Source organism: Anolis carolinensis, chromosome 4 (genome assembly GCF_035594765.1).
Source record: "Anolis carolinensis isolate JA03-04 chromosome 4, rAnoCar3.1.pri, whole genome shotgun sequence".
Taxonomy (NCBI): domain Eukaryota; kingdom Metazoa; phylum Chordata; class Lepidosauria; order Squamata; family Dactyloidae; genus Anolis; species Anolis carolinensis.
Window position 1 is genome coordinate 126,629,310 of NC_085844.1, and position 19,400 is coordinate 126,648,709.

Below are 19,400 nucleotides of genomic sequence, written 5' to 3' on the forward strand. Positions count from 1 at the left end.
ATCAATCAACTTCATCACATTGAAATTTCCCCCTGGTAGGAGATTTCAGGCTCTTTTCAAGCATGGAAAGGCACAGAGCTCATCACATGGTCCAGGTTGAAAAGAGGCAGAAATCCTCATGGTGGTGGTGGGAATTGTAAATTGTGTGTATGTGTATGTGTCTTAAAATTGGATTTAAAAAATTAAGAAAAGAAAAGAGGCCAAAATGTCCTGAAAGGAGGGAACTCTGAACACGGGCCAGCAATCGTGTTCAGAGCTCCTACCTCTTATTACACTTTACTCCCATGTTTACAACTGAAAAACAGGTGGGATGGGAACCATCAACTTTTCCCGTCCTGTTTCATTGCCCAATTATCAGCAGTCTCTTGTTTCCTATGGGGTTTGATGCAGAACAATAGGATCCCATGGAAAGAGATGGTTTAACCTGGATCACTGTCTCTTGTATCCTATGGGCTTTGATGCAGCACCATAGGATCCCATGGAAAGTAAATAATAAAACTTTATTTGTATCTCGCCACCAAAGGAACTTGGGCGGCTCACAAAAACACTCAATAGTGCAACAACATACAAAATGCAGCAAAATGCACAAACCTTATAAAGCAATAACAAAATAAGTTTATACAGAACATTATATAAAACACCTACTGATTTAAATTTTTAATAAAAATTCAAAGCAATGGTTTTAACCTGGATTATTGTCTCTTGTGTCCTATGGGCTTTGATGCAGAACCACAGGATCCCATGGAAAGAAGTGGTTTTAAAATGGTGTCAGTCTCCTTTAGTGGCAAGGGATCTCTTGGTTTTTGGATACTGCTGTTTCTCCTGATTAAAAACAAAAAAAGAAATACCGACCTTGTGATGAATATAAGATAGTTGTATTGCCAGCTCTTAAATTTCCACATGTGTGTATGATGGGGAGGCAGAACTCTCATGCTTTTCCCTCTCAATGTGATGAGGTAGTTTGTCCATTGGGTGGTGCAAGAACATTGGAATATTTGGGGTCTGAGTTAGCAAAGGTTGGAGTCATGCCCAGAAAAAAAGGAACCCCTTAAAGTAAGGCCCCAAACATTCAAAGGGGAATGGGGCATGCTCATCCTGTAGGAAAATAATGCATGCAACTGCTCAGATCCCTCTGAAATAATATAGAGCACTGCTTCTTAAACTGTGGGTCCCGACACCAAATGAGATCCCCTTAGTTCAATGATGGGGTTGTGAAAACTTGGCAACAGTAAAGGTTTTTTGATCCGCCATCTAGACATTTATATCAGTCCGTTAGCAACAACATGAAGTGTGAACTCTGCAGAAAATGCTTCAGCTTTACTTCATAAAAAAGAAAATCAGCCTGTTTAGCAAGTCTTGCAAATGCTATTATTTATTTATCATGTCAGAAGCAAACCGAGGGTACCGTTGTAATGTATTTGAAAAGACAAACAAAATTAAAAACTTGGCATTATACCAAATGTCCTTTGACCAGAAGCTGGCCACTTGAAGTTGCTATAAGAAGGTCCTCCATTGTGCATGTGGCAGGGCTCAGACTGCATTGTAGTAGGTGGTCTGTGGTTTGCTCTTCTCCACACTTGCATATTGTGGACTCCACTTTGTAGCCCCATTTCTTATGGTTAGCTCTGCATCTTGTGGTGCCAGAGCACAATCTGTTCAGCACCTTCCAAGTTGCCCAGTCTTCTATGTGCCCAGGAGAGAGTCTCTCATTCGGTATCAGTCATGGGTTGAGATTCTGGGTTTTAGCCTGCAAGTTTTGGACTCCCACTTGCTGAAGAGTTCCTGCGAGTATCTCTGTAGATCTTAGAAAATGTTTTCATGATTTAAGGCATTGGCATGCTGGCTGATACCCAAACAGGGGATGGGCTGGAGATGTCACTGCCTTGGTCCATTCATTGCTGGCTGCTACTTCCCCGTGGATGTCAGGTGGTGCAATGCTGGCTAAACAGTATAATTCCTCCAGTGATGTGGGGCGTAGATGTCCTGTGATAATGATAATGTCTCATTAAGAGCCACATCCTCTGTTTTAACATGGTGAAATGTATTCCACACTGGGCATGAGTATTCAGCAGCAGAATAGCAAAGCGCAAAGGCAGATGTCTTCACTATGTCTAGTTATGATCCCAAGGTTGTGCCAGTCAGTTTTCATATAATATTATACCTAGTGCCCACTTTTTGCCTGATAGTCAAGCAGTGCTTCTTGTAAGTCAGAGCACGGTCTAGCGTAACTCCCAAGTGTTTTGGTGTGCTGCAATGCTCCAGTGGGATTCCTTCCTAGGTAATCCTCAGGGCTCGAGATGCTTGTCTGTTCTTAAGATGAAAAGCACACGTCTTCATTTTAGATGGATTAGGAATCAGCTGGTTTCCCTGTAATAGGCAGTAGAAAAAAAGTTTAAGAAGCTCTGCTATAGAACATGGTGATGATGATGATGGTTGGTCTTAGAAACTGGCAATATATCAGTGCTTCATCAAAGATTTTGCCAGCAAATGTGACCCACAGATTTCTCATGAGATTATTTTTCAGTATCAACATGACCAGGCATTAGAACATCACTCCATAGATTCAAGAAGCTGGGCTTATAATATCATCCATGTCAAATGTATTTTTGTTTTCCAGGGAGTGAACTGGGAACCATGGAAAGGGCATTTATACTCCATTCCTTTTACTGAAATGAAGATCCGTCCACGGCGACATAGCTTGGAGCCAATCCTTGGCAGGAAAAAGAGATCCCTGACAGCAACGAGGAAGAAGGTTGGAGTTTAAAATGACTTCTTGCCAACCCAAACACAAAAAAATGCATAATCATGTAACAGTGTGTCAGCCCGTGGGTGGTTTATGTTAATACATTTATAATCACATTAACTGGTTTAGTGGCTCAGAAACATTATCTGGTATAACTGGTTGAGAACATCATAGAAGCATGTGCTATACTGTGAGTGAGCTCAAAAAGTAGATGAGAACTAAGGGCCAATCCCTATGTTATTCTTTATAGGGGTCACTGATAGTGCTTGGGGAAGTTACTTTTTACACTGCATGTTCCAGAATCTCTCAGACAGTGTGAACCAGCTGGCTGAGGAATTCTGGGAGTTGTAGTCAAAAACCCATCACAACACTGTTAACATTATGAATTCTGGAGTTAAAAAAAGGTAACTTCCTAGGTTGTTGTGCATTTTCCGGGTTGTATGGTCATGTTCCAGAAGCATTCTCTCCTGATGTTTTGCCCACATCTATGGCAGGCATCTTCAGAGGTTGTGAGGTATTCCTTCTGGAACATGGCCATAGAGCCCGGAAAATGCACAACAACCCAGTGATTCTGGCCATGAAAGCCTTTGACAACACAGGTAACTTCCTAGTTTTGAGATTCCCCCATTCTGTGCTCTTCCGTCTGAGACTTCATTTCTGTTACCCAAATTTGATCCTGCTTCCATTGAAACTATAGGAATGTATTTTGGCTATATGTTTTTATACACACACATATAGGTCCTTGCTTAATTCAAAACCAACTCTCTTAGACATTTCGTGTTTGTTCTTCAGGGTTGTTTTTTATGGAAACTTTTGATAATCTGTAGCTTTAGGATGGCGTAAAAAACAAACCAGGTATCCATGATAAAGTGGACTTTTTGTGAGAATGAATAAATATACTATTATTTCTATATTTTAAAAACCCAACATTATATGCTAAATGTTATACAAGTGCTAATTAAAAGGTAAAGCTCTGTTAGTCTGAAATGATGGTGTGCAAAAGGATCTTGTAGTACCAAATACTGGTAGCATAAGCTTTTGTAAACTTTTTTTTTTTCATGTCAGGAGCGACTGCAAGTCGCTTCTGGTGTGAGAGAATTGGCTGTCTGCAAGGACATTGCCGAGGAGACGCCCTGATGTTTTTACCATCCTTGTGGGAGCCTTCTCTCATGTCCCCGCATGGAGCTGGAGCTGACAGAGGGAGCTCATCCACGCTCTCCTCAGGTTGGATTCGAACCTGCAGCCTTCAGGCAGCAACCCAACCTACAAGTCGCAAGGCTTTAACCCACTACGCCACCAGGGACTCCTTTTGTAAACTAAGTTTGGGTCTATACTGCCCTGTACCCCAGGATCTGATCCCAGATTATCTACTTTGAATTCGATTATATGAGTCTACACTACCAGATAATCTGGGATCAGATCCTGGGACATAGGGCATAGATCCAGACTGAGTCTACTTCCTCAGATCTTATGAACATTGTTCTTGTTCAATCTCTAAGGTGCTACAAGATTCCTTTGCAAGTGCTAATTAAGTATATTTCATCAAATTTTGAGTGGATTTTCAAGCATCCATTTCTTTACAGAGTAAGAAATATAGCAGTTTTGTATAAAGAAAATTTTAGCTTCTGCGATGGCTATGTTCATCAGCCACTGTGTACCAGAATCTTTGATTTGCAGACTGCTCAGAATTTTTGACCTAGATAATTAGTTATATGAGTTGTGTATTTGTATACAATTCTCTGATTTGGTGCTCACTGTAGATGTTATAATATTTCAATATATGGTAAAGTCATAATTTATTCACCAACTCCTGCTTGGGAGTCCCGCAGACATGTAAAGGATTATGTTCAAGAATTCTGATGCAATGTATTAAAGCTGCATGCATGTCATTAAATTCATTTAAGTTCTTGTACCTCTTGTACATGTATTTCTTGACAGAAGAATACAAGGCCCTTGGATTGAATTGGCCAGCAATTTGGGGGTGAGGGGGCATCAACCACATTGTGCAGGCCAGGATCAGTTGAAAGTTTTTCATGGTTGTCGCATGGTTGAAGCACAATCTATATTTCATTTCATCTTCATCTCTGAGCAAACACCTTTTATTCCCAGTAAAACAGATACACTTGAGAGAGAATATAAAAACTGCTCAGGTAGATTTCATTAAAATAAATTTATTTTTAAATAGAAGTCTGTCGGATTTCATTTTGATAACCCGTGCAATAAAAGGGCATTATCACATTGCAGATCTGAACAATATAGGACTGATGGTGATGATATGAAGGCAGCTACTCACACCACTGCCTAAGCCCAGCAAAAATGAGCAGGCATGCATCTTATGGACATGTAAAAATATATACAAGTAATTGTCTCACTGATTATAACCCAGGGGTTAATCAACATCTGATCTGACATGGTGATGTGATTTGAAATGCTGGTCCAAGTTGGAGTTTCTTCCAGGGTCTGGCACATGGTGCAAGGTTTCCTACATGGCTTACCCCTTTGCAGAAATGACTTTCCTAAGCCAATTGTCTGAAGCAAGTGCCAATATAATAGGGTTGACTCCTAGAAAAGGATGCAGTTCCAACACATGGCACCTTATCGCCCGCACATCAGAGAATGCATTTTAAAGCAGAAAACCTGTTCTTTAAGATTGCTAAGTAAGGACTGGATACAAGACATTCTTTCATCTGCAGCCGATCTTGCCTGCTTGCCTTGGAAAGATAGTGTGTGTGTGGCAGAGCATAGGCAGGCCCGGAGCGTGCCTGCAGCTGAGCACCTCTTACTCTAGAGTAAGAGGCGCTCAGCTGCAGGCAGTGGCAGTCACACATACTTTCCAGGCCTGCCACCATGCCACACACACTCTCTTTCCAAGGATGGTGTGTGTGTGGTGTGGCGGCAGGCCTGGAAAGTGTGCGGGCTTGCCAATCCCTGCAGCAGAGCATCTCTTACTCTAGAGTAGAAGCAGCCAGTGCCAGGTAAGAACGAAAGCCTCTTTAAAGCATGCAGGGAAGGGGAGCCAGTGGGTGGGAAGCCCCCCCCCATAATGGTATGATTTTTGGGGCCCCAAACCAAAAACAAATATCTACTCTCTCGATTTCGGGAGGTTCCCAAAAAACAGATCGGGGCCCCCAACGAAAGCTGAGAAACAAAACGGGGAAAGTTTTTCCCCGAAAGCACAAGTCCACTGGATACCCATTCACCCCATCACACACACTTCTCTTCTTTTCATATCAATTAAAACTGCATCTGACTCATCACACACCCAAGAGATGACTCCTTCCAATCTGTCTGATGTTTTCCTACATCACTGTCTCCCCACAGTTTTTCGGTGAATCTTGTGAAAATCCTTTCGTCTCAGTGAAAAAACATGAAAACATTTTTGTTCCTATTGCACTGCACAGTTTTTAATTTTATTTTAATGAAACAAGAGAAAGCGGAAAATATTTATGGCTTTACTCATGGCATTCTCTGACTGCTACTGAAAGTGTACTGCCGGCTCTTTCTGCAAAGGAAGATCAAGCAGGATGAAAAGGCGACTCCCAAAAACATGCCTTTAAAAACACATCACTGCATGAGTCTTAAAAAGTATGAAAAATTATCTAATTTGAGTGAGATGGTGAATTCTCCTTAAACACCTCCAAAAGCATTGCAACTTTGCACATGGGGAAAAAATGCCCTCATGACCCTGAAAAGTAATGTTTTTCAGAGTAACGCTGCAGTCCTTTTGAACTATTGCCTCAAAGCTCTGAAATGATTACAGAACCAAGCAATGCCAAGAAGTGGAATAGATGTAAAGACAGACTATACTATCCTGGCTGGGGCCTGGGAAGAAAACTGGTTCCAGGAGGACAAAGGAGAAGAAATGCTAGGCTGAAGATGGAATTGATTTTTAGCTTTTAAAAGAAAGAAAAGCAGGGTAACTGAAGAAAACTGAAAGGACAGATAATTGCCTTAACTCAAATCTAATGGAGCAGGAAGAGGACATTCCTACCCCCCATTTGCCATGTCTTTACTATCCAAAAGGTAAAAGAATGGATAGGTTTGCTCTATGGCATGTCGATCTAAAGGCTATTCATACCTGGGGTAGCGTCTACCAAGAACTGTAACCTTGGTCATGGAGTAATTTATTGACAGATATTCCTCTTGGCAGTAGGTACTGAAAGCCTTCAGAAGACTTTTAAGACCCAACCAAGAGAGGGAGATGAGCACTAGATCATCTGCATACATCAGGATGATAGATAAAATTGCATTCAGGCTAATTTGATCCTCCCTCAGTAACTATCAACAATTCACTTTTTTTTTGCTCTGTGTGAGCATGAAGCTTGCCTATGTTTGTTATCTTTTGCTTCCTTTTTGCTTTGAAGGTACTATTCTGTGCACTCTGCACCTGTACTTTTTTATCATGACCTTGGGCTAGTACAATGCACTATTTGATTAACTGAACTATCCAAAAATCACTCTTACACAGATTTGCTAAGGTTACTTTGAATCTGATCAAGCTTTCTTCCAAGTGGGCATGATTGAGACAAATAAAGATGGCCAACTGCCTGAGTTCTACATATGCATTCACAATGTGGAAACGGTTGTTCAATTTCTTAGGACTATACTATAGGACCCATGTATAACCATAATCAGATTTCATACCGGAAATAGGGGCAGGGGCAACTGAATGCTGATGCTTGAGTGTAAACAAAGCCAAGGCAAATACAGATGAATTAACATCTCCCCGGAGTCCGCATAAAAACAACAACAACATGTCCAAAGTAACAGATTTACAAGTGCCTTTGATTTCAACGAGGAAGATGTTACTCTTCCCTTGAAGTTTGTGATAATGAAAATTGTTCACATGTGACTGTGACAGAATAATAAATAGTGTACATGTGCTCATTTTGCCCAGCTTATTCCACTACATTATGTGTGTGTCATAATCCTTCTCCCTTTCTTACTTCCCTCAATATTTGGTCATGCATTACTCACAAGCACAGAGCCTGATAAGGTCTAAAATCTTGGAATATATGAATCTTATTAGAATTGAATTCTGCAGCATGATACAAAGTGCCGATCAGAAAATATATGCATTGAGAAGATCTTGTGGCAGATTTGTGATATCTGGCTTCAGGATTTGCTACTAAAAGGACATTGTCATTTAACTACCCTTGCTAGACCAGGCCACGGGTCTATTTAGCAAAGCACTCTCTTTTCAACAGTGTTTGGGTAGATGCAGTTAGAGATGTCCCAGTATCATTTCTACAAACTGTATTCTTATACACATGTGAAGATTATAAACTATATAGCATTATGTGTTAGCATTAACTAGTTAGCATACTAGTCTTACTTCCCTTTTTTACTTTTAATGCAAATGAGTGTGTTACCTCTGCTTGACCCTATGGAGAACTAGTGGGGAGAAAATAATCTTCTCTGTTTTTCTATTTTACTACTATTGATTGGATTCTTCTATTATTATTTTTTAAAATTGGTCTATTTCTCCAATTGGCAAAACCAAAGGATTTTTTTGTTCAGAATGTGACTCCATACGTAACATTTTTTTAAAAAGTTCAGTTTTAAAAAAATCTATCTTAATTGTATTATGAATAGTCTGTACTTTTAACATATATAAAAATAAAAAGTTTTATCCCAAACCCTATATACATATAGTGCATATGTAACAAAGTGACTTTCAATGTATAAAAGGTGCAAATGTTGAATTTTTTTTACCTTTCCTGAAAATTTCTATTTTATTTTTTTTAAAAAAACACTTTTTAAAATTTATTTTTTCCATGAGTTGAACATATTTGAAAGTTCTACATCTCTAAACAACTGCATGAGGTGTCCAGAGATGTAAAATGGGAATGAGGATACCTGTGCATGGTTTTTAGATTTTGAGGCCTGTTCCCTCTGAAACTGGAGACTAGTGATGTGCATGGTATTTGTTCCATTTGTTTAATTCGTGTTTCTGTTTTGTATCATCCATTTGGATGGCATGAAACAAAAAGGCTCACCCCACCCAAAACAAAAACCAACTCAGAATGAAAGGCAGGCGGGAGCTGGTATCAATTCCAAGCCTGCTTTTAGGATCAATTGTCTCCCTCGCAGGGCCTGCAGCTGTGTGCTGAGTAAGGAGTGCTCCTTACTCAGCTATCGGCCGCAGGCCCTGAGAGGCCCGGGTACATAGGCCCAAAGCTTGCACCCGAGGCCAGGGTGAAAACGCCCTAAGCCTGCACCCATAGGCCTGGGCACTTTGGACCTACAGGTAAAGTCCTCCCACAAAATAATGGGCTGAAAGAAAATGGATCTTTCGGGCCCCCAAAACAAAGAAACAAATATCTGACTTCCTGATTTCGGGAGGCTAAGATGAAAACGGATCAGGGCCCTGCCAAAAGCCAGGACATGAAACGGATCAAGGTAAGTCCCGAATGAGTACTGGAGACTCCATTTAATCATCAAGAATTCCGTGATTGGCTCTAACCTCTTTTTAAAGTCACCTAAACCATTTTCCATATACAATTACTTGAAGCAGCTCCATCTGGAAGCAGAATTATTTTATATGTGTGTGCTTAGGACAATGACATGTTTGCAAGTGTATACGGCAGTGTTGCTTGCTTGTGCGCATAATGGTGTCAGCGCAAGATGTGTTAGTGCAGGCACTTCCTTCAGCTGGAAGCCACAGATGTCTGCAATAGCAAAGGGTGCTAGCAACTCTGCACAGGCCCTCTTTGTGTGCCTGTTGGTCTAGCCATGCAGGCTGGCATGGGAGCTAGCTCAGTCTGTCCAGGTGGAGCCAGCAGAGCAGAGCTCTTGGACTGAGCCCAGCTTGGGACTCCTCAGAACATCTCAAGGAAGTCCTGTGAGCCTTTAATTTCAGAAGCCTTTTAAAAAGAAGCAGCAATTCCCTTTAGAGGGACAGAACCAGCATGGTATGCCTTCAGCTAGAACTGCTATTGAAACCCTGGTAGGATCAGAGGATTTGCTCTTTTTCTAGGCCAGCAAAGAGGGCCTTTTTTCCAGCAGCATCATCTTGGGCTGGGCAGAGATCCAGAGATCTTCTTCCTTCTTCTTCCGCATCATCTTATTTCTTTTTGTCCCCTGAGAAGGGCTTCTCCTGACGAAGCTGCCATTGTTCTTTTGCCGCCGGCCACAGAAACAACAGTGGCAACAGACAAAAATGGCAAGGAGGAGGACGAGGGCAGGTAGACCCAGGAGCACGCCCAGGCAGATCGTGTTGTAGATGCCCTGTTGATGCTTGGTGAGGATGAAGGTCCAAATGGAGCTGAAAAAGTTGCTGATCTGCTCCATAGTGACCCCCTGGAAGAGGGTCTGGGAGGGCGAAGGTCCCTGTTTTGACTGTGGCCTGGATTATACAGCGGGAACTTCTGTGTGGATCTTGCCAGCTTTTGATGGGTTTTCAAGCTTTGCCAAGCAGTCTCTGAAAAAGCAGAAACACAAGATAAATCACGTTGATGCATTTATTTAAGAACAACTCTGCAATCGTTTTCTTTTTTAAACGGTCTCTGAGGGATTTACAAACATTCTAAAACAAGCAGCTAAAACATCAGAATAATAAAACAATAAAAATAATAAAAACCCATTAAGAACAATTTATTTAAAAAGCTGGGGTAAGTGATATTCAGAAGAATAATCAGGACAGTCCATAGGAAAACAGATGATGGTAAAAACATTCAACACTGGGAGTGTGTCCAATGTCTATGAAGAGATTGTTCCTTATGGAAGAAATCGTATATCCAAGAAGGCCCTTCTCTACCACTGCAAACAACTATATTTCACTAAACCATAGTATGGTAAGCAGAGATCCCACCCAGGATCTCTGCTTACATATTCTGTAGCAGGGCTTCTTAAACCTTTTTACACTCGTGATCCCTTTCTACTTAAGAAATCTTTTTGTGACCCCTTTCCTCCTGAGAAAGGGTATACTAGTAGGTATATAAAATAGTTTTTTTTTACATGTCAGGTCTCTTGAGAAACTGCAAGTCGCTTCTGGTGTGAGAGAATTGGCCATCTGCAAGGATGTTGCCCAGGGGATGCCCAGATGTTTTACCATTCTGTGGGAGGCTTCTCTCATATCCCTGCATAGGAAACTGGAGCTGACAGACGGGAGCTCACTCCACTCCCCGGATTCGAACCAACAATCTTTCGGTCAGCAGTCCTGCCAGCACATTTGCAAGATGCCAGCTCTTCAGCTTAGAAATGGAGATGACCACCACCACCCAGTTAAATCAAGAGGAAGCCTTAACCTATTATTGTTGTTGTTGTTATTATTATTATTATTATTATTATTATTATTATTATTAGTAGTAGTAGTAGTACAATAGAGTCTCACTTATCCAACATTCGCTTATCCAACATTCTGGATAATCCAACGCAGTCTGCCTCCCGCTGAGATCCACAGCTGTTTCTCTAGACAGCAAGGACTGAACTTTTTACGCATTTAACTTATGACAATGTTGTTACTGTAAGTTCATTTTATGCAATTCTATCGTTATTTGTAGTCAATTTGTTAGTAGCCAATGTTTTTGTAGCCAATGTTTTCAATACATTGTGATGTTTTGCTGTTAAATTCAGAAATACAGTAATTACTACATAACGTTACCGTGTATTGAACTCCTTTTTTTAGTCAATTTGTTGTAAAATATTATGTTTTGGTGCTTAATTTTTAAAACCATAACATAATTTCACATTTAATAGGTTTTTCCTTAATCCCTCCTTATTATCCAACATTTTTGCTTATCCAACGTTCTCCCAGCCTGTTTATGTTGGATAAGTGAGACTCTACTGTAGTAGTAGTAGTATCCTGCTTTATCACTCCCACTTTATCTCTCTAAAAAAGAAGAAGACCCAAAGCAGCTTACAGTAAAAGCAATAACTTCAGATCAGGCTCGATCTGGTCCTGACCATACAGGGCCTTAAAAGAATTACACTGGGCCAGTATCTAGCTGGTAACCTCTATAAATCTTAAGAGGAGTTTTATGTGCATAGTCTCTGCTAAACAACCTACCTGCTTCATTCTGTATTCATCACAGCATCAGTGTAATCCCACACAGAAGGCATTACTATATCGCAACCCCATGCACTTGGCTTAACAATGCATAGGGTTGCCATATTCCATTTTCTCACATCTGGGCATCTCTTCTCTGTGTTATGCAATTTTGTTCTTACTACGGTATAGAAAACACTATAATTTGCATCCTAATTTTGGAAATTAGACCAATTAATTGCTGCAAAAAAGCCGCAAAGGTGGGGTGTGACTGGGAATTTTGCAAAGTTTGGCATGTTACTTTTAACAAAGGAATTTATTATGTTATTGATTACTTTGAGCATTCATGGGTCATTACTGTTACGTCAGTCCAGAAAATGACTTGCTGAATTACACGTTACTAACATCATTGCTGTTGCTACTGTGCCTTTGTCATTCACTTAATCCATTATCCTTCCCATCTTCCTTGCCTCTTGCCCCAGTGGTTTAAATCTCATATCAAAAACGCTGTGCAATGAAACTAATCCAAACAATCTTTCAAAGCTCACTCCAATGCCACCTGACAGATTTCTCCTGCCTTTTGACATTTTGCTTTCCAGTGAGTCACTGTTTTGACTGCTGCTAATTTACAGACAAGTTCCATTATTTCTACTTCTTTCCTTAGGTCTTCTTGCCTACAAGGCTCCCTTGGGATAGCTCATGTGTGCATAGACACACAATCCCAAGGTTTGCCCATGGAAAGAGTAGACCCCCTCCTTGAATAAATGGAACTTGTCTGCGTATTTTGCAAGCATCAAAAGAGCAGGCTTCCTTCAGCTCTTCCTACGAGGCTCACTTTGCTTGCATGAGCATGGGTGTTCCTCACAAAGTGAGCTGAGGATAGAAAAGACTCCAAAAAAGGCTTGCAACCGGGCTTTTCTTGTCCTGCCCCTCCCTCTCCCTTTTTTTTCCAGCTCGCTGGTGTTTCCCAGCACAAAAGAAGAGCAAGAGATGTAAAACAGGCACCAAAGAGTCATTTGGCTGGACAGACAGAAGTCAGGAAAGGGACTGTTAACAACATGAAGAGTTGGAAGCGGCTGAACGAATAAACAACAACAAATCAGCCAGTCTGGAAGGGCCTGCAGTAGCCATTTCAGGACTTCGGAATAGAAAGCCTGTGCTGTGTGTTCGCCAATTCCTTTCTGATCAAGGAAAATAATAAATACTGTTGTCCCTCTACTTCCATGGGTTTCACACTTGCAATTTTAATAGTAAGTTTCTACTACTGCTCTGACCTCCTGAAGTTTGGTGGCAATTTGAACATTAACACGGCAGCCCCATCCTCAGGAAGTGAGCAAGGCAGCAATGTTCAGGTGGTAGGTGTACCTGTTTCATCTGGAATCTCCCTTTCTTTGCCTGGGTAAAACAGACACAGGAAGAGAGGAAATCTGCCCCACACACCACTTCACTTCTCATGTGGATTTGATTCCTCATTCTCTCCAACACTGATTTCCCTAAAATAGGATCCATGCGGCAGATAAGTATTGCTGACATGAATATATTTTTCTCCTCTTTTCTCTTTTCTCCCTTATAGCTTAAGTCTTAGTTTCATTGTTTTTCTTCTAATCATACCTCCATCCAATTTGTGTGTGTCTGTATACACCAGGGCTGCACAGAAAAGAAATTGTACCCTTGAGAGTGATTTACTAGCTATTATTGTATATACTCGAGTATAAGCCGACCTGAATATAAGTCGAGGCACCTAATTTTTACCACAAAAAAGGGAAAAGATGAGGGTGGGAAATGCAGCAGCTACTGGTGAATTTCAAAAATAAAAATAAAAATAGATACCAATAATATTACATTAATTGGGGCATCAGTAGGTTATATGTTTTTTAATATTTACATAAAACTAATTTAAGTTAAGACTGTCTATTTCTTAACTAATATAATTACAATGGTTGTTCAGAATTAAAAATATGGTATCCCATGTACACTCTATCCTCATTTTTATCCTAACAGCATTGTGAAGTAGGTTAAATTGAGATACTAAGGTTGGCTCAAGATGACCATGTGAGTATTATGTTATGTAGAAGCTGAGCATTTCGGATGTCTCAGGGTGTGAACACAGAGTTCATGCAATGACCATGGATCTGGGGGACAGGTGTAATTTTGAGCATGTCTGAGGCATTTTGGTTTTACAATAATGTACTACATGACATCTATTGTTAATCATGTTGTGCAGATACACAGACATCATCATTAACATTGTTCTATTAATGATTTGGGCTTTTCCTTTCATTTTTTGTAGGCTTTCCTTAACTCAGCACATAAATGCCAGGGGTTGCTCTACTTAAACTTGTTTAGTGTGTTCGTTTTCATTAATAACTTTTGCCGTTCTCACATCCTTTGAATTCCAGTCTCATGAGTCCTGATTATCATCTGTGGAAATGTTGACGGGAATAATGATGCACATATATTTTATTAACTAGGCATATCTTTAAACCCTCCACACTTTAGGCAGCAGGGAAAATAAGCAGAATAAATTTCAAATACCTGGAAAAAGTCTTCTGGGTGGAGTAGCAGATGGCTTGTCAGTAGTTTCCACACCAATTGGTGCTGTACACAGCTGTCTTCTGCTATAAATATGCAGAATTGGTGTCTTGTGAGTTCTATCTGAGAAAGAAGGTTGTAGATTGAACTAAAATGCCCCAAAGGAATTGCTTAGTATGCATGATATCTATATCTGTGTACATTCACTACTTTTTCACATACTGTTGAAACTGTCCTAGACCACACAGTATCAGAGAATGCTTTCAGGATTAGCACTGAGGGTGGCATAAGGAGATGGCAGGAAAATGAATATCGTTCGCATTTGCACTTCTTATGACCTACGCATATTCAGGCTTATTCACTTTCACTTTAGCTTGCTGTCTGAAAACAGTACACCAGTACACCAGTACAAAGAACTGTGGCACCAGATCTTGTGGTTGCTAAACCCTACATCATTTTGACCTGTCTGGGTCATGTTTTGAGAAACACCTGTTTGTTTCTGGTACTGCTACAGCAGCAGTGTACAACAGTGGGAAACTCTGCTCTCATTTGCAGGACTAAGATAGATAGGCAGGTGCTTTTTATGAGGGCTGTGGGTCTCTATCTCCCACAATTATATGAGGCTCTCCGAAGGATGGCTGAAGGCTGTTGTGCTGTTACAAAATTGACTCACTGAACTCCTTCCAGCACAATGCCCAGGGCTCCAGAAGCAAAGGAAGAAGAAAGGAACTAGACATCTGCCTGCTTAACCTCTTCAAAGGGACACACATGTAATATCCAATTAACTGGTTGTAATTACTTCTCTCACTGAGGATTTCTCGCACTCATTATTTGATGATGATGTAAGCTTTCAGCCTGCAACATTTCAGCCTTATACTGGGGATGTAAAGTTGTCTCTGTCTTTCTTAATAGATATGACTTTCTTGCTTTCCACCTGTAATAGTAGATATACACACAGCACGGTTTTTTGTTATCCTTTTTCTAGTGTGGCCACTGTGGAGGACTTGCTTTTGAAAGTTTTGACTATTTATTTATTTACATCACTTTTACCCCGCCCTTCTCACCCGTAGGGACTCAGGGCAGCTTACAACAGTCGGCAATTTACATTGCCCAGAACACATTCAATAAAATAATAACAAAATCAATAAACATTACAACAATACCACATCAATTAAAAACTCTATTAAACTCTATTAAAACATGAATTATAAAATTTTAAAATGCATATGTAGTTAGATTTGTCCACTGACACCTTTCGCGTATGCCTTGATTCAAGTCATATCACCTCAGATATTTATTCCTCAAACGCTTGAGCACATAGCTATGTCTTCACTGCTTTCCTAAAACCTATGCATTCAAACCTGTGCTGCCCCAAATCTCATCTTCATCAGTCTGATCTAAAAAGTGCACAAAAATACACTACCCAGGGCAAAACTCTTTGTACTGAGAACTGCCCAGAACAGGTGTTCATGGAGACCATGTCTAAGACAGGTAAGATGTTTATAATTTTCATAAAGGTGAGATGAGCAAAATAGCCAAATAACTAGAATAGATTTTAAGTAAGTAAATAAATAAATGTTATTTGATTTTAAATCTATAATGTTTAAAATGAAATAAAATGTATCTCATGCTCTTAATTGAAAAAAATAAGCTTGAAGTGAACCTTACTGCAAATAGCCTAGCTAAACTTATACGTCCTTATTAGAGTTGTGCACGGAATTAGTTTCTCCTGTTTCCTTCGTGCCTTTCATTTCTTCGGAAGCATGCAACAGGAAGGCCCCTCCCGCTATGGAAATCAACTTGACACGAAAGTTGGCATCACAGAATAAGAGGTGCTCAGCTGTAGATCCTGGCAGACATGAATGCTCTAGGCCTGTATGCCACACACACTCTTTCCAAGGAGAGTGCATGTGTGGCATGCAGGAGAGTCCAAACTTGCCAGGGCTTGCAGCTGAGTGCCTTCTCTAGAGTAGAAAAAGGAGGAAAGAAGAAGCCTCCTTAAAGCACATGTCAGGAAGGGGAGCCTGGGTGGGAATCTCCTCCCATAATGGGCCAAGAGAAAATGGAACTTTTGGCACTGGAGAGTGTAAACAGATATCTGCCCTCCTGATTTTGGGAGGCTCCTAATAATGGATTGGGGCCTCCACCAAAAGCCAGGACACGAAATGGGTGAGGGTCTACCCCAAATGCACAAATCTAGTACTTATAGTACCACCAAAATGAGATACAGTCAGTCTCTTGAGTTACAAACATCCAACTTACATCCAACTCCTAGTTACAAATGGGGTGAGACAACAGGAAGTGAGAGGAGTCTATTCCTAGGAAGGGAAATCCACTCCTACAAGAGTTATTAAGTGTCTTCACTGAAGCTTTAAAACATTCCTTGTTTCCACAAAAACCCAAACATTTCAAAATCCAAGTGTCGGGGACAAGAAGTGAGACGAAATGTTCTGAACAGGGGCACAGACAGCAAAACAAACATTGCAGAATCTTTATGCTATCAAACACTAAAGCAAATTGGGCTGGAGTTACGCTTTAAAAATGTACCAATTCCAACTTACATACAAATTCAACTTAAGAACAAACCTACATAACCTATCTTGTTTGTAACTAGGGAACTACTTGTAATGACAATATCACACTAAAATACACTAAATTACTAATGAAATATCAGTAAGCAAAAAGTGTATTTCTGCTTCTATTTATGAATGAAAGTGAAAAATATGGTCTAATTGTATTTACTACCAAGCCTAAAAAACTCTGCAAGGTGAGGGATCTCTGAAAATATTTATTTGTTATAGAAGGCAGAATAGTAAACTGGCTAAGTTGTTTAACCCTTGGGCCCCCAGTTTAAGACCCACCACCTTCTGTAGCCATAGTGCCTTTTGTTACTGCTGTCTTCTCCTCTGCATGTCTATTCCAAGTGTAATACCTATGTAAAGTACCTAGATGGAGATGGATAAGAGGATGTGGCACATATGACAACCAACAGCCAGCAATGTTGCAAAAGCAAATTTCTGTAACTTTTAATTATAGTTTATTGACTATGGCTTAAATTCAGTTTTTCGTCCTGAGAAGAACATACCCAGGAAATCAACAAAACTAATGTTAATGTCAGCTTTTCAAATTTCAGTGTTAAGTCCTGAGCCCCATTTGATCTATTTCAGAGTTTTTAGGTGTCCTACTATGTCGGATTTTTTTTACATTTTGTTAAATTCATTATGGTATAAACATGTGTTCTAAAAATTTGGCTCACATAATCTCTCTCCAGGACAAAGATAATGCATTACTCACTAAGGAGTAACATTTAAAGGCTGGGGTAACACGAGGATATCATTGTCCTCTTCTGGTTTGCCCAGTTGCCGCAATCAAGGAACTGTTTTCAGTACAGTGTGTCCATTAGCTCAATTTATCTAATAGGCAAATCAGAGATGTAGTTCATGGGAAATATGCTCATGTGCTCTGGAACTAGGGATATAGAGACACATACCTCTTGCCCTTCACAATAAGCAGTCCCTCTGATGCAAATGCATATTTTCTTCATTGTCATAAAGAGGGCTCTGTGTGCTTTTTTCTACAGTACTTCCTTAAGGAATGGGGTGTGTGTGTGTTCACCTTCCACGCTCTGTCTCAACTCAGGAGTCTATCAGAAACAATGTGTCTTACTGCAAATGCATTCTTTACATTCCTGGATACAGTTATTCATCAGATTCAATGAAGCCTTTACATAACCTGAAATCTGCCTTGTTCGTTTGCGTGTTTGCTTCTTAATGAGACAAGACCTGCTGAATCACAAGGATCCATAAAAACCTGTTTCTTCCAGTGGCTGATGACGTGCCTGCCTATCACAAACCTATAAGCAGGTCAGGGAAGCAATAGCTCTTCCCTGTTGTTGCTCCTCAGTGACTTGTATTTATTGGCAGCATCTAAAACCATATGTTCAAGTCTGCTCACATACGTATTTTCCACAAGTGTATCTAATTTCATTTTAACAACTGATCAGCTCCATTATATTGGACCCATTGGCACCTTTCCTAATTTGTTGTCTATATTTTAGCAGAGCTTCCTTTTAATACAGTTATCTCTCACTGCCACTTCTGCTTCCTATATATTTGCTTCCTCTAAGCATTTGTAGGCCTTCTATGCTCAAATTCCATCAGAAAATTGGTTTCTCAATGTTTATTTCTGAAACATTGCATGAGACTGGATGTGAAATGTAATCAGTAGGAGTGGGAAGGAAACCCTAGATATTTCAGGAAAGACCTAATTGCAAACTCACAAATATGCAGATACATTTGAAAAAAAAATTAGGAACGTTTTGATACTTTGAGGTAGTCGGGTTCAGCCCTAGGTCTGATCAGGAGCACATTTGTCTTGTCTAGATTAAGAGTTTCATCTAGCCCAGTGGTTCTCAGCTTGTGGATCCCCAGACGTTTTGGCTCCCAATTCCTAGAAATCCTAACAGCTGGTAAATTGGTTGGGATTTCTGGGAGTTGCTGATGAGAGACACCAGTTTAGGATAAAGACAGCCTCCCTGGCTTGCTATGGTAAGAAGTAGTAGAGCTGGATGCATACAGATGGCACTGCATCCCAAAACTCTGGATGACTTCTCCCAGAAATTTCATGCATATGTTAATTAGCATAGAGACAAAACAGAAATCTGAGGGAAGATTCCCGGCAAATGGCCAGGAACCGCCAACACCACTTTTTGGATTTGCTCTTCCAGGAAAAAACAGAGCCACAATTTTTATTAAATATGTTCTATAAAGTGAAAAAGGAAAACAATACCACTTTGTTGATCAGGAATTTTGGATATGACTTTTGTTTAATGGTTGACTTATAAATCTTATGGTAAAGGAAATGATACTTGTTCAGGCCTTGGTGGTGGGATTATGTGTTTGTAAAATGTTCATTGTTTTGTGTTCTGTTTCACTGTAAGTTGTTAATGTATGTAACTAAAATTAATTAAAAAAACCAAAACAAGCCAAGAAAAGCCAATGTAGGCCCAGTTTAGAGTCACTATACATCAGAAAGGAGTAGAATACACACACACTCACACACAAAAACAAAAACAAAAAACGGAGCCACTGTAAAACATTGCCTCTAAATCCCAACTCAGCAAGGCAGACTGGAAGT

At 40.2% G+C, this 19,400-nt stretch overlaps 2 protein-coding genes across 5 annotated transcripts in view; one reads left to right on the plus strand and one right to left on the minus strand.

The window, feature by feature from the left end:
* Nucleotides 1–4,655, plus strand: part of tnn (tenascin N) — a 56,671-nt gene extending 52,016 nt beyond the window's left edge. The window contains exon 14 of the mRNA XM_062979424.1: nt 2,618–4,655. Within this exon, the coding sequence (XP_062835494.1) occupies nt 2,618–2,764 (147 nt within the window). The 3' untranslated portion in view covers nt 2,765–4,655. The remainder of the gene's footprint in view (nt 1–2,617) is intronic.
* Nucleotides 4,656–4,898: 243 nt separating this feature from the next.
* The window catches only part of kiaa0040 (KIAA0040 ortholog), a 36,590-nt gene continuing 22,088 nt past the window's right edge, over nt 4,899–19,400 (minus strand). For 2 of the 4 annotated variants that reach the window (XM_008108943.3, XM_062979426.1), the window contains 2 exons: nt 14,268–14,387; nt 4,899–10,166 (listed from right to left, as the gene is read on the minus strand). In XM_008108943.3, the coding sequence (XP_008107150.2) occupies nt 9,719–10,036 (318 nt within the window). In that variant the 5' untranslated portion in view covers nt 10,037–10,166; nt 14,268–14,387 and the 3' untranslated portion in view covers nt 4,899–9,718. The remainder of the gene's footprint in view (nt 10,167–14,267; nt 14,388–19,400) is intronic. The other 2 variants (XM_008108944.3, XM_008108946.3) reach the window with 2 other exon arrangements.